This window comes from Mytilus trossulus, chromosome 8, assembly GCF_036588685.1.
Source record: "Mytilus trossulus isolate FHL-02 chromosome 8, PNRI_Mtr1.1.1.hap1, whole genome shotgun sequence".
Classification (NCBI taxonomy): domain Eukaryota; kingdom Metazoa; phylum Mollusca; class Bivalvia; order Mytilida; family Mytilidae; genus Mytilus; species Mytilus trossulus.
The window spans coordinates 18,157,341-18,174,039 of NC_086380.1; the positions used below are offsets into that span (position 1 = coordinate 18,157,341).

General features: G+C 32.8%; 1 protein-coding gene across 1 annotated transcript; it reads right to left on the reverse strand.

Moving 5' to 3' along the window:
- Nucleotides 1-931: 931 nt before the first annotated feature.
- LOC134681698 (fatty acid-binding protein-like) lies at nt 932-15,662 on the reverse strand. The gene is made up of 5 exons (XM_063541340.1): nt 15,244-15,662; nt 6,312-6,481; nt 4,094-4,204; nt 2,574-2,651; nt 932-1,193 (listed from the first exon to the last, which is right to left on the reverse strand). Exons 1-4 carry the CDS (start codon nt 15,329-15,331, stop codon nt 2,598-2,600), a joined length of 423 nt encoding a protein of 140 aa, XP_063397410.1. The 5' UTR covers nt 15,332-15,662; the 3' UTR covers nt 932-1,193; nt 2,574-2,597.
- Nucleotides 15,663-16,699: the final 1,037 nt, after the last annotated feature.

The window sequence follows — 16,699 nt, forward strand, 5'->3', positions numbered from 1 at the left end:
AATAAAAAAATAAAAGACAAATTTCGGTATACAAACAAAAGATTGAAAAGTAAAGAAGGACCGAGACGAATCATAGAAAAAAACGAGTGATTCAGGGTGAGTAGATCCTACTCGCATGTGGCAATCGTAGTGTTGGTCATGCCAGTACGAATCTGATGATACGCCTTATTCCGTAGATCACATCCGGGGGACCGTGAGACGGGATTGTGGTTACAACTGTTTAAACATATCCGTCATCATCTACGAAATAGAATTTCCAAAGCGGTTAACCAACTCCTGATTGCGTTCTTAAAATGTTGGAAGGGATGATTTCAACTCCACTTCTCTGATCTCTTGGTGAGCAGCAATGATATATCAAGGACATTATGGCAGGAAATGCAAGCCTAGGAATATCTGGGAGCAACAAGGACGTGTGGATATGCCCTTGCACTCATCAACATTGTCCCAGCTATTGGTAAATAGTCGTTCAGATGGGGTCAGTAGCTCACAAAGGTACTCCATTATATAATTAGGAGAGACAAGTTTAACTCAGAAACCAATTCGGGGTGAATTTGACTTTTAAGCTTTGGCTACCATCTGATCTATATAAATAAAATTCAACTACAAATTTACTGGTCCTTCATGTACATGTAATGGGATTGAGCACGTCAAGACTAACTACCTCGTATCATAAAAAAGCTCTTGGTATGTTTGTACGTTATTTGTGCTCTAGCTTCTAGGTTTTCATTTGCAGTTAAATCCCTCTTTTTATACTGTAGATATTTAAAGTACAAAATTGGCGTCATTTATTTTGACTATTTTCCCTTTAGTTTCTAACAATGATGATAGATATGTATACTCATCATCGTTTTCGATCTTTTTCTTCCACAAGTATTTATCAAATCTTATTAAAATGATAAAACCATCGTATATTAAATAGAATAACTAAAACTCATCGAATGATCATTTATCCATTCTAATACAGTATAAGTATTATGTGAAAATATCATGACATACATAAATTTATCCAAGTATAAACAAAAATAAACTATGAAAATATTTCTATGGAATAAGGCTAAATTAGGCATCCTTTGTACAGCAATAAAGTTTGTTTTATGTACATGTATGTACTATTTCTGTTGTCGAAGCAGTGTCAATACCACAAATAAAAACAGGTCACTGGTCTTGAATAATATCACATGTGTATATACCCTCTGAAAAAAACATAACAAAATGTTAATGAACATGTAATACAAATTGAAAATTTTAGAAATAATACATAGCCGAGAAGGTGATGAATAAAATTGTAACACCGAGAAAAATTGTCAACCGTGGCAAAACCAAGTTTGACAATATTGTCATAAGATAATTGATCTGTCACCCTTTCGGGAACATTTTTTACTGAATGTTCTGTCAAAAATATACTAAGAATCCCTTGATTAAAATAGAAACAAAATACAAACACGAAAACTACCCCACTAAAAACTAATGTACTTTGGAAGGGTAAGTAGATCCTGCTCCACATGGGTGGATAAGTTGAATGTGGCTTTGGGTGCTCATGATGGGTACGGATGTCGATATTTCAAAACAATCTCTCTTTTTTTTTAAATAAATGAAAATAATGCATATTTAGAGATATGAACATTTTATATTATTATGCTATCGTTGAATTTGATCTGTAGTCGTTTATTCGGCGCTGAAATTATAATTACTAACTTATTGCCTATACCTTTTCCCGTATAAATTTTAAGCTGTGTCAATATTTGCTTTTTATCCTGTCAATTGTCCATATCCCTAATAATCTGCTTACAATTCTGCTTACCCTTCCGGAGCACATGAGATCACCCACAGTTTTTGGTTGGGTTCGTGTTGCTTATTCTTTTAAATTAGTTTAGTATGGTGTGTACTATTGTTTGTTTGTTTGTCTGTTTGTCTCTTTCATTTTTAGCCAGGCGTTGACATTTTTTTTCGATTAATGATTTTGACTATCCCTATGGTATCCTTCGTCCCTTTTTCATAAGAAACGATACCCATATAAAAAGCATTTTAGAAATATGTTGTGTGTATTAAGTTATATGTTGGCGTACTACGTATTTATCATTCGATTACTATCTTCATAAATGGGCCTTATGGAGAATCATTGTCAACAAAGACGAGTTTATATAGTGTTTTAATGACAATTGTATAAAACACTTAGTAATAATAAATCGATTCAGCTGACTGTGTTTGTGTGGGGTAAATGTGGGCGTGTTTAATTGATAGTTTCTTTTTTCTTTTGGACGATAATAACAAATTGCAGCTATAATATTTATTAAAATATATTTTTTTCACTCTTTTGGTCTCTTGGGAAATGTTGTTTATGCTGTATATTAACCCTTCTACAACGAAATTTGTTACATGTACACGTATAAAAATTACTGGTTTTTTTTATCTAACGCAATCATAGGTTTGAACGTTGTTTTCAATTTAGACATCAAGAAATTAACAAACAGTGAGATACCTTTTTGGAAGTACAACTGGTCATCTAAGGAACACCTAATATAACTGAATTTTGCTCGATAACATTTAAGTACTTTCTCTATAGATAAACCTACCATATATAATCTCAAACAGCCTCTTCAATTAACTGGCTTGAAATATCGTATACATTTAACTTCTCCAACCCACATAGTCTAAAATGAAATATATTTTGATGACATACGCAGAAATGTGTGTGTTAAGAATTATAGGAATAAGGGCTGAATGATATCATTGAATGTAGTAGATAGTATGTTTGTCATTTTTCATCAATTATTGGTCTATCATCGATTAATATAGGCAAAATTTGCTCACGAGAGATTCACCTCAAACGAGCTCATACATGCATCCTACATTGTACGTATAAGATTGAGATTTACTGGAATCCATGTGAAATTTAGATGATTTTCACGTATGAGCTCGTTTGAGGTGAATTTCATGTGAGATTCGAATGAATTTAAATTAAAATGAAGTTCATGTGAGCGAAATGTTCATGTGTATTCATATGAAATTGTAATTCATTCATTTGATTGTATAGCTCAAATTTTGGGCACCATGATTGGTTAATAAAAATTATCTTATCTTATCTTATCTTGTGCATAAAATTACATTAGATGCATGCATGTTTCATTATAACACGTTATTTTGTTTGACTAACTGCACATCACGTGTTATTCCTTAAGCAATTGCATTACACAATAAAACTCATTCACGATAACACGAGGTCCCACAATAAAGTGCACACTGGTGAATTAAAAAAAAAAAATAAAATAAAGATCCCGCGCTTCATACAGAACGTACTTCGGTCAGCGCTTTTACACTCAATGAAGTTACAAAGAGAAGCATTCAATTCTTATTTGTTTTACTTTTTAAACTTTGAGTGCATATTGTGTGTGTTTCTTCCAGATAGAACTACGTTTAACTAATCAGCTGCAATAATTATTGCTATAATGGCGTTAATTTGTCGTTTTTTCAATCGGCTAATGTGTGAATTGTTTCATCTTATAAACCTAAAACTGATTCTGGACTGATGTTGGATCTTTTTTTCATTACAAAGGAGTGTTGAAATTCTAGGAAATTAATTACTGTTGTCAAAACATAACACCTTATGTTAATTCAACTGAATATTTGCCGAATAACGTTTCCGATCTGTCGTGATTATGCAATTGTCAGCGGTTCCAATAATTACATGATAGACAGTGTAGAATAATTCTCGGTATAAAATACTCAATGTGAAAGACTGGATAGTGACATGATGATCATGGTCGTTCTTCTATTGTTGCCGTTTGCCGTTTGTTGTTTGATATAATTGGTATTTAATCTTTACCTGTTTTTGTTTGATAAACTTGTATGTATTATAACATCAAACAATAATATAACACTACTAAACTGAATGTGTCAAAAAAAGGTTCAATGACATTATAACAAATAATGAGATATTGTGAATGGATTCCTGTTCAAGGACAAATGAGTATAAACAGTGACCAATAATGTATAGTTGTTAAAATTTCTGTGTCATTTTAGTCTCTTTTGGACAGTTGTCTCATTGGCAATCATACATGTACCACATCTTCTTTTTTATATTCAATAAACGAACCTGTACTAGTTCATCGTTAAGTTTTTGTCGTTGGAAAGTCTGTGGTTTCTGTTTGTCGTTCATTGGTTTTGCGTCCGTTATTAGTTTTTTTTCTTCCCATCTTGTTTTACACTACAATATAATAAATCAGTATTTTTGTTCTCTCCATGTACATTGTATTCTTTTATTGTAACTCATTGTTCAAGAGTGACAATGGAACTTTATTTAAAACAGTATTTTCCGGGGTAGTGTGTGGTGGTATTTTTTTTTTATTGAAAAAAACAATATTGTGGTAAAAAAGATGACAAAAATACAATTCTGAATCCAGATTTACTCCATAACTTATACGATATTCCCGTGCTTGCATTTCCTATCATGATTTTCTTGATAGAGGGTTACTGCTCACAAGGAAGCTATTAAATCAAGAGTTCCAAATGATGAAGTTGAAATCATCCCTTCGTAAATTTTACGGACGCCATCACGAGTTGGTTGACCGTTATGGAATAACCATTTCACAAATGATATCGAATATGTTCCTCACGTCGTAACTACAATCCCCTATCCTTTCATGAATTTGACCTACCGAATTAGACTATTTACCGGATTTGTAATCACATAAGCAACACGACGGGTGCCGCATGTGGAGCAGGATCTGCTTACCCTTCCGGAGCACCTGAGATCACCCCTAGTTTTTGGTGGGGTTCGTGTTGTTTATTCTTTAGTTTTCTATGTTGTGTCATGTGTACTATTGTTTTTCTGTTTGTCTTTTTCATTTTTAGCCATGGCGTTGTCAGTTTGTTTTAGATTTATGAGTTTGACTGTCCCTTTGGTATCTTTCGTCCCCCTTTTTTTATAGTCTGAAAATTTGGAGAAAACAAAATATTTGATCGTTAGCGTCGACAAAAACTTTTTAAAAACTCTTGAATCATATCCCCTTTCCCACTTTAAATTAAATGGTTGCGATAACAAAACAGAGAAAAAAAGAGAAATAAAAAAAAAGAATAAAGAATATACAATAATTGTACGTTAAACCATAGGGAATAGAGAACAAAGAACAACCAATATAACGAACAGAGAAAATGCCTAATAATTTAAAGAATACAGTAATTTTAATTATGAAGCAACAAATGAAAGTGTTTTACGACCATGACTGGCTATACAGCCCTCGTACGGTCGGCTTGGTGCTCGGGTGCGATTGATGAGCGTTTGAATATTTTCTGCCGTGGGTCAGGAACAGGTAGTAGAGGACGCCATTTTGGAGGTCGTCATTTTGGTTTTGGTGAGTTGATTTTGGTCTGTTGAGTATTTTTATTGTTATTTCTTCACAACGGCTGCTTTAAGGGCCAGTTTGGTCAACTTGGCAGCCCGCTTACCTCGATGATGGAGTACTGGTAGATGAGTCGTGGACGTAGTTCCATAGATGACAGGGAGCGTTATCAGGACCAAAGCCGCGAGGCAGTGAAATGAAGGTCAATCACCCAACACCTAGGATACAGCCCTCGGACGTTAATCGGCATAACACTCCCCATGATACAATGGGTTTTGGGGTGCATGTTAACGCGGGTATGCCAACTACTAGTACTACGTCTACTGTACGGCTTGGATTGGTTTCTGTCATCTAAAGTAGTAAGTCGTTGATCATTATTATAAACCCTCATCGAAGATAGCCGGGTAAAGGAGAGCTGGCCCAGCACGTCCGTTCAGCTGTAATTACTGCGACGTGACAGGATGTGATTGGACAATGGTGCCAATAATTTAAGTAATAATTCAACCAATCAAAATGCTAGTGTTGTGAGCACAAAAGCTGTTCTCTCAGTACTGAGTAAAGTTGTATGATCAGAAGACCTGGTATGTAAAATATTTCCCTATGCTTCTGTCTTTAAGTTCGGCTCTGTCATGATCATTCCCCAAACCAAAGTTTGGTTTTGTCTGATTCAAGCAAGACAATGTTAGTTTTAGGACCACCACATTTTCAAATGTTTTCGTTTTTATGATACCTCGGAATGATCAATGAAGAATATTAAAAAACGAGAAATGCACGTTTCAAATTTTTATTATATATCATGCATGTAATTGAAAAAAACTATAGTTAAAATCTAGCCATTGTTTTCAAAGAACCTCAGGAAAAAGTATAATAAAGAAGAGAAACACATTGGAGATACTTAGTCACCGAATATACCACCTCCCCCCAAAGAATATAATAGATAAAAAATATTTTCATCCAAATTTTCGTACTTACATTCATTTCCGATCCTTCAAACGATTGTACATGTTCTTTCTCTAAGTCAAATGTTAATACTTGGTTGAAAAAGCTAACTTTAGACATCATTTTAATAATACCATCTTCAACTGTAAACTCCACTGTAGGAGTAGCAGCTCCAGCTAGTTTTCTGAACACAATATTTAAACCTGGTAAAAGATAAAGGTATACATTTAAAAAAAAACAAGGTAAGTCAATAGATACACATGTAGATACAATGTAGTACTATTTGTTATTAAAAAACATGTCGAGTTCTGTGTTTTAATGATTTAGTAGTATACTAATTCTGTTTATCTCTTAGTATGATTGAAATACACCTAGTATATAAATCCAACTGCTAACAATAAACATATTTGCAGAGCAGGGTGTTTTTACACTTTTGTAGCAGTTGCGATGTCGCCTTGGTTTTGGTTGCATTTTTATTACTCAGCCTTTTGTTCTCTATGTTGTGGTCTGTAGCTTGATATTTATAGTGGTCTTTTTTCTTGTCATGCAGTTGTTAGTTCGTTTTTGACTTTTCATGAGTTTGAACGTCCATTTGCTATCTTCCGCCTCTATCTTATAACTGTCGCTGGCTAGCCATACCAGCATGTATTATAAATACTTTAATCGTATCTGATTAATGAAATGCAATTATCTTTGACGAAACCAATTCCAAGTGGTCAATATAGAAAACAAAAACGAGGGATACCAATATTATAGCGCCTTATACATTATTCTGAAATACCTACTTCCGGTACGTCGAGTGTTAATGTTTAAATGGCCACATATATAAAATATATGAGAGCCTCAAATCCAAACGCTACACATAAAAATCCACTGATTACAGTTTTGTGTCAACTTTACATGAATAACAACCTTATAGTTTATTAACAGTATAACAAATCACACCTTTTTTTTTATCAATTTTGGAGTTCCTGTAGTTAAAATACAATTTCTATTTCCCATATATACTGAGCCAAAAAAGTTAAGCAACACTTTTTTTTCAATTTTTTTGTTTTTTTTTTTGTTTCTGCAATTTAAAAAAAAAACAACATTAATATAATCCTTAGTTTTACCTGTAATCTTTAACAGTCTTACTTTTTTTCTGGATGATTGATTTCGCGCCATTTTAACTTTTCATGTGTAATTGATGTTTTACCTACTGTACCTGTACTTTTAAAACAAAGTTTAAAATTTTTGTTCACTAACGTTCAGAAACACACCATTGGTAAGAAAAACACACAAAAAAAAATGAAAAATTGAACGGGGCGTCAACCTAGCCTACCCGAAAATTACCGTCAGAAGGCTATTGGAATGGATGATGCCAGAATGAGTGTTTCTGATGTCGTGGCTTGAATAAATGTGCATAGGTCAACAGTTTAGAGACTAACAAACAGATATTGACAAATTGCAACAGCACAGGATAGGTTGATATGTCGTAGACCAAGAAAAACTATCGTCAAGGAAGGAGCGCTACTCAAGTTCGCTTTAGATCAACACGTGACAAGTTTTTTCCGGCCACAAGAGTAGTGCATTGACTCAGGGCAGCTGCTGGTGTGCCTGCCAATCCTTCATTGATGCACTCAGGGCATGGCCGAGATATTTATTTTGAAGAATACTGTACTCATTTCTGAATTTTTACCCTTCTGCGCTCCATACAAGGAAAATCCTAATGAATTTGAGTGGTAAATATTGCTTCTGACATGTCATAATTTATTTTTTTTATTATTAAAATCATATGTTGTTACAACTTTGTAATAAAATAAAATTTAATATTTTTGTTGCTAAACTTTTTTGGTTCAGTATATAATACTGATTATCGTATTTACATATCAATTTGAAAATGAAAAGTCAACATAAAATCAACCACCCAAAAATATGAAAAAAGACATCTTTAATACATTTTTTTTTGAAATCGCCCTTTTGTGAATCCTCAAAATGCATGTACTGTTAGAATCATGGCCTTGGTATTTAAATGAGACAGTTTCATTGACGAGTTTTCCTAATATTGATCTATACAGAACTTTGAACAAAGAGGCAAAGTTATTCTCTATCGTATATTGACCTCGAACTAGATCTTTTATGTTCTTTACTCAGTATTCCGTCAAGCTTGAAGCATTTCCGGCTAATCGCTACAATTTTGTTTTCAATTCTGTCAAATTCTTAAAAGACATTTTTGTTAGAAATTTTGAAATAGAATAAATTTTGTTAGAATTTTGAAATAAAAAACAACGTCTTGGAACTTGTTTACAGCTGTAACAAAGAACTTTTGACATATAATAGGTTGTTTCCATTGCGAAATCTTTCATAATGCATTCCCTTAACCAGAATGGATTAATATAACTATGATGATCGTTAATATTATATGGTGTATAAATCCGTAGACGTATGCAGCACTTCTTTTTTCGAATTATGTTTATTGAGGTCTGCTCGAGATCTATCGAAAGACCGAAAAGGTTGATATCAAATGCTTAAAAGAGCATAACACATTGAGAGTCAAAGCAGAGGAGGCAAAATCTCTGGCTGGCATAGGATTGGGGAGTTGCTTATCACAATAGACTACTTTCGAGTTCATCCGTCACCGGAAAAAACTCGTCAATTAGGTGCGCCTTTATAACGTCATTTACCAGATAGAGGGGATCGCCTGTATCCCTGCACTATCAACGTTCATCAAGCGCCTTAGTGATCGTCATTGTGCAGGATAAAATAGTAATAATTTTAATATTGTAAGTACTAAATAACAATTCCCTAATGACAGCAGTGCTGATTGTCAATTATGAGAATTTAGTTTACCGAATAAATCGTGCAATATAGAATTATAATTTTCCAACCACTCGCTCAACATTGGAATGGAATTGACGACGCCCCTAAACGCACAAATGACGTTCACTAAAACCAGAGTTTTTTACGGAAATGCAGCGAACTCGAAAGTTGTCTATTAAATGAGGATGTATGATACAAGTTTTCATTTAGCCATCGAAATTACGAAAAAAGTTATTCATTCAATCCTTTTGTGTTTTAAACTTTAAATTTAGCAAACAATTTTTTTACGTCTGAATGCTAATAAAAAAAAATCTCTAAAAGAGTTTTTGGGGGATTGTTTTGCCTTAATGTGAGAAGTTAAAAACTCTAATGCAAGTAAACGTAAAACAAGATTAACTCAAAACATCAGGTATTGATATCTCACCGACTAAAATACCTTTGAGTTAACTAGATATCATTGAGATGGGAGCCATCTCTGTGGGCCCCGCTGTCAATAACGTGGGGGTAAATAAGTTGTATGGATAATCTGATATGAAGCATTATTTGAAGTTATTACATAATTATTAGTCTCATGTGTGATTTTTAATCTATGATTTTAAGTTAAAACTGATAAATATTATCAACTTACTTTCATAGTATAATAGTGATATGACTGCATGAAGTGAACTCATTGTTGACTACTCTAAGGTGACTTCTGGATATGGATTGATGTTTGAACAATATGTTTAAAGGTGCTGCCCAATTGATATTTGTCACATATTTTTAGAATTATGCCTTTAATAGAGCGGACACAATTTGTTAAGAACAACGAACGGATGGACAGACCGACAGACTGACCTTTGACCTAGGAAGCATACATTATGACACATTCTCTGGTGTTGGTTAATATATATGTTAAGTTGAAAATGTTTGTCAGGTATACGTATGAAATAATAACAGCTGTCCTCTCAAAATATAGTGTGGATCAATTTTTTTAGCGATGGACAAACCAACAGACAGACACACCCTTGACCTAGGAAGTGGTACATACATCATGACACACCCTCTGGTGTTGGTTAAAATGGATGTTAAGTATAATATTTGAAATCATAACGGTTCTCAAGATATAGAGCGGACACAATTTTCACCACTGGAACCGGGGTTGTCAACTGAAACCAACGTTTTTTTGACGTTGACCTTTGACCTAGATAGTTGTTCATACATCATGACACGCCCTCTGGTGGTGGTTAAAATGGATGGCAAGTATGAACTTTGAAATCATAGATATGGAGCGGACACGATCTTCACCACAGGACAGGGGGTTGCCAACTGAAACCAAAGTTTTTGACCTTGACCTTTGACCTAGGAAGTTGTACATACAACATGACACACCCTCTGGTGTTGGTTAATAATCATGTTAAGTATTAAGTATAAAATCATAACGGTTATCTAGATATGGAGCGGACACTATCTTCACCAAAGGACACGGGGTTGTCAACTGAAACCTAAGTTTTTTTACCTTGACCTTTGACCTAGGAAGTTGTACATACATCATGACACACCCTCTGGTGGTGGTTAATATTCATGTAAAGTATAAAGTATGAAATCATGATGGTTCTCTAGATATGGAGCGGACACGAAAGTGTAACGGACGGACAGACGGACGGACGGACAGACGGACGTACAGACTGATCACTATAGGGCGACCCGCCTAAAGGCGGCGCCCTAATTAACATAACTCATGGCCTGACGATGATGATATTAAAATAAAAAAAGGTCAATCAGGAAAATTGTGAACGTCTTTTCTATAATTCGAAATGTTGACTTTAATGTATTGATATTAAAATAAAAATAGGTCAATTATTGAAACTGTGAAAGTACTTGTGACAATTTTAAATGTTAATAAGTAAAGATATTAAGACATTTTTATGCGATGATAATGAGATAAAAATCAGTTAATCAGGAAAACTGTGAAAATATTAATCATAATACGAAATATCAACTGAGAAAGATGAGGCATTTTAATGCAATGATATTTAAATAAAAATAAGTCACTTATAGAAACTGTGAAGGTACTTGTTACAATTTTAAATGTTAAAACTTAATTAGTAAAGATAAGATGTTTTAATGCATTGATATTCAAACAAAGACACTGTGAAGATATTATTTACAATTCAAAACATTAACTGGGAAAGATGAGGCATATTAATGCATAAATATTCCAATAAAAACAAGTCAATTATTGAAAGTTCAAACTGTGAGGGTATTTGGTATGACTTTAGATGTTAACTGTTAAAGATGAGGCATTTAATGAATTGATATTCAAATATAAATAAGTCACTCATGGTAACTGTGAAAGTATCTATAAAATTTTAAATGTTAATTAGGAAAGATGAGGTATTCAAAGCATTGATATATTCAAATAAAAACTATGAAGGTATTTGTTATGAATTTAAATGTTAACTGGGAAAGATGAGGCATTGCATGAATTGACATTCAAATAAGAATAAGTCACTCATTAAAACTGTGAAGGTTATTATATTAAAGTCAATTAGGGTTTTTCTTCTTTTGTTTATGACCCTTATTTCATACTCTTTATTTATTGATTAATTTCTGGAATATCATATTCATGTATATAATTTTTTAAACAACTTCCTCCATGAAATGTGGTATGTAAATAGATGAAATATGTGCACTTTTTGAACCCGAGTATAAAGCACTTTGAATAATTTTTCATCAATGAATTTGTTCATTGCGTAACCGATAACATCCGCATGTATTGAGTAAACTTAATGGTAAAATATTCCGTTTGAACTGAAATGATAAAATGTTTCGTTTGAACTAATAGCATTATGTCCCTGTCGTATTTATTCAAAAGAGACGTTTTTATTTTGATTTATTTATTATAATAAATTTTAATGTTAAAAGTTTGTAAATAGTTCAATGATTAAAAGTACACAAACTTTTAAATATACACAGTCTGCACGAAATTTAGTCACTCTTTCTTTTAATACTACACGCAACATTTTGCACTTTAGCTAGCGGTGATAGTCACATAATAATATAACTGCCATGAAATTTGACTTGACAGTGCATTCGTACCTGTAATTTATACTATAGTATAACTGAATGACTTTGAAGTTTGTAAGTGAAGTTCTCTTTAATGCGGACTACTAACACAAAGGTTTCTGGTTCGATTCCCGTCTGGGATGAAAATTTCAGAGACTCTATTTTCGGCTCCCCCTTGACACCATTTGCGAGTATGGTCTTGAGGAAACGATGATAGTTTGTCGGAAGGGGACGATAAATGGCTGACCCGTGGTAAGAGAGAGCCATATCTCTTGCACGTTAAAGGCACCCTTGTAGATTTCGAGAAAGAATAGGCTAATGCCGGTACAAGGCAGCACTCGCACCCGCAAAAGTGGAAAGGGATTAATATAAGTTGCAAAACTTGTTTCCCAATCCACTATAAATAAATATGTTTAAATTAAATTGATTTATTCTTTTGATTAGCTTTAACACGCACTTCATTTGTTCTACTAGGTTCATTAAGTCACTACCATTATAATTCGTCAAACGTTTAGACTATGAGCGTTAAAAACGAGACGGAGTAACAGTTTTACTTGATCAAATTACAGCCAGTTTCGGTCTGTTCTACTGTAATCATAAGTTAACGGGTTTATTATTGAGGGTGAAGTAACCAGCATTGTAATTGTTTTCAACCCGAGCATATCATTTAATTTGTTGTGCATATTTGTTATAAATATGATCAAGATTAATTTTAAATCATAAGTTAGCAAATGAGAATTGTTTAAAGAAAGTACAACAATATTCCAGATCTACAGTATTCAGACAAACTCGTTTTTTCTTTAGACGTCTAATGGCAACATGGACTTAGAGCAATTGTTCTTTCAAATAGCGAAAGAATGACAAGGGTTGACCAGGATTTAGAAATATAGTTGACATCGATCTTCCTATGTCCCGGCGGTGATGGGTTTAAGTTGGTAATTTTTTAGGGATGTATAAATACACAGCCAGAATTGGGACAATTGAAATCGATGCATCTTGTAGGGAGAATGTATTGGCCTCAGTATGTAAAATAGTCCTTGTAACAGCTTTTTGAACGGTCTTTAAATGGTCTGTTGCAAGGATAAATTTCTATTTGTCCTAAGCCAATGTTCAGTCATATTTCGTAAAAGTCAAATTATCCTTGCCTATAACACAGTCGTCCTCTACTGAACCTACATATTATATCAATTGTTACTTTGCCCTCTTTCGAGTTATTCCTGAAATATTTCCCACTGCACATATAACTAAATACAACACTCAATCAATCAACAGAAAGATAAACTCAAGTTTCACAGCTGTTAACTTCCCATTTTCAATTTTTTTTGTCGATAAAACCTGACACAATAACTTGGTGATGTGTTAAAACAAAGGAATACATGTAACAACTAAAGACATTTCTCGTACCATATGGATGTGTTTTCAGGTCAAAGAACCGTCATCTTCGATTTAAAAAAAGTATAAAATTAATTTACATGTACGATAACGGGTTAAATATTGAATATTTAGACCAGTCTCTATGACTAAGACTTATAATATTAAAAAAAAGACCTCTGATTTCGTTATACTACACATGAGTATAACGAAATCAGATGTCTATATTTTTATCAGACTGATTGTTGTCTTTAAAAGCATCTTTACTCAAAGTATGTTAGGACTGTAGCACTTGGAAGTAAGATATTCATTTTTAAAAAATACAACAACTTTACAAAGCTTTAACCACACAGGGGGCAACATTCTCTTCCACAACATATACAGCCCCACTCTGTTGCACCGAATACAATTGAAATGATGACAATATCTACCATCTATGTCTGCCCTCGGGTTATTTACATATCTCCGTTTATTCACATATTTACAATGAGGACAAGGTGTGAAATTTACATGCTATACTATATTATTGATGTGACATCATTTTATATACATTTGAATACATGATTTTCTTTCAGATGAAACATGTTTTTACTTATAGTTTACGTCGCCAACCAAACTATTTCTTTTCTTTTCCAATACAACGTGTAAAAGAACGTACTTTGACCTATGATGGTTTACTTTTACAATGTGTGACTTGGATGGAGAGTTGTTTCATTGGCACTTATACCACATCTTCTTATATCTATTTACACAGATGTGCTTATAAACAAAATCATTATGTGCATTTTTTTCGGACTCTATGTTTACACTGGAACCTATCAGATGCATGATACCTACTGAAACTTTATCAATATAAAAAAAAACCAATAAGTATTATTGTTAATGAAATACGGTTGTAACTATCCATGAATGTTCAAATGCAATGGATATGTTGTGTACGACCATAGGAAACGTACGGCATTTAAAAAGAGAAAAACGGTGATATTGTAAAAAAATAAATAAGATGTGGTATGAGACAACTCTCCACAAGAAACCAAATAACACAAAAATTAACAACTTTAGGTCACCGTATGGCCTTCAACATCTTGCAACGCTTAAACTGCATAGTCAGCTATAAAATGCCCCGAAATGACAAATGTAAAACATTCAAACGGCCTAATTTGTGTACAAAAAATGAACAAAAATCAAATATGTAACACATCAATAGTTACATGTATACATAATATGTTTTTTTCTATATTTTTGTTTGATATGTTTTTGTTTCTCGATCTATGCGAGAAAAATATTTCTACTATAATTTAAAGAGAAAACTTTGTTCTCTGCAAATGGTTGGTAGAAGTTTAATTATAACGTCTAATGTTCTTGATTTCTTCTGAAGTTCCTGTTGTGACATCATGAAAATTGTGACCATGCCTGATGACAAAACTTTCTGCATGTCATTAAAAAGGAACGATACACTTTGTTACGATATCACCTAAAAATCATTAGAGAAACAGATTCCAACACTATATTCTCTCTCAACCGATAAATTTAAAAAAAAAAAAAAATTCGGCAAGCCTCGGGTTTTAAATTTCAAACTTAACTATCTCAAATGGAGAAATACATGTATAGTGGTGTGATCATTATTTCTCAATAAGAAGGGGAAAAAAGTTTCTGAAAATTTCTTCACATTTTTAATGCAAAAAACATTCTTTATCGGTTTTCTTAAACATAAAATTCATTCAAATACTAGAAAAAAAATGCTCACCCAACTCCTTAAGAAAATCGTCGAAATTCTCACTTCGGTCTAATTTCCATTTCCCTCCTAATTCCGATTTTATTTCATCCAAAGCCATATTTAAATCCAATATTTTTTTTAATTTGAAAAATGTCGAAATCCAATATTTTTTCTTCCTTAAAACAACACAACAAATTATTTCATCAAACTTGCACACCGGTAATGAAATGACGTATGTGTTAAAATGGTTAATAACAGAAAGTGTCAATCAGACAGATATAAAACGCAACCTAACTGTTTAGTAATGAACAGATCGATAGAGCATCAACACACAGCACCGACTATCCTCAGTCTCAACTGATGTATAACCACAGTACCTCATTTAATATAACACATATGTTAACATCGACATGTTTAACTGATCGATTTAAACTTTAGTAAGTTAAATAACAATTTAAGGAAGAATGAGTTTTTATATGTTTACATTTGTCATATAATGTTGCACTTTATTTACATTTGTTACACGGAGAGTAGTTTGTTTAGATAGGATAATGTTGTCGTACTTTAAAGAATGAATTATATACATTTCCGTATAATATTTATTGTATTTAATGATTTTTCTATTTTAAGATACAGACAAGTGGGTGTATGACATAAAATGTCAACTCAAATTTACTTTGTTGTGGAAAATAAAACTTTCAGGAGAGATTTACGATTACTAATAATCAATAAATTTGTCCTAACAAGAATTGTCAATGAACGTTATAACGTATGAATGGATGTACTATGTAGATGAATATGTACAACAATGAAAACAGACATGTGTTCCACTATTTTCTATGTACATGTGGCATGCTATATGCATTTTTTTCTATGTAGCATGTCATATTCAATTTTACCTACATGCATGTAGCATGTTATATGCATTTTTTCTATGTTGCATGTAATATGCATTTTTCTTTGTAGCATGTTATATGCATTTTTCTATGTATCATTTTATATGCATTTTTTTCTTTGTAACATGTATTCACTATTTTCTACATGTATAGGAACTTGTTTAACTGTTAGCAACTTTTTCAGTTAAAATGTATGCAATCAAATTCGAACAAATCGGCTATTATATACTTAGACAAGAAGGATCACCGATCTTTAAGATTTAAATTCTATAAAACCTTTTCGAATTTTCAATCGTTATGGCTCGTGCGTAACCAAAGAAGTACATTGCATATTCAAGAATCACATATGCATACACGATAGCGCGCACGCAAGTTGGAATCATACAATTTAAGTTTATTACTGTAAAGAAAAGCTAAGTCCAAAAGTTTTTTTTAAATTGCAGGCATTAATGCTAAAGTCTCTTGACTTATAGTTCAAAAGATGCTGAGGATACAGTTATACTTTGTTTGAATCAAACACTTCAAACACATCACGGTTAATTAAAGACGCTTGTGTTCTAAAGAAAATATCTTAAAAGTTATTAGGTACG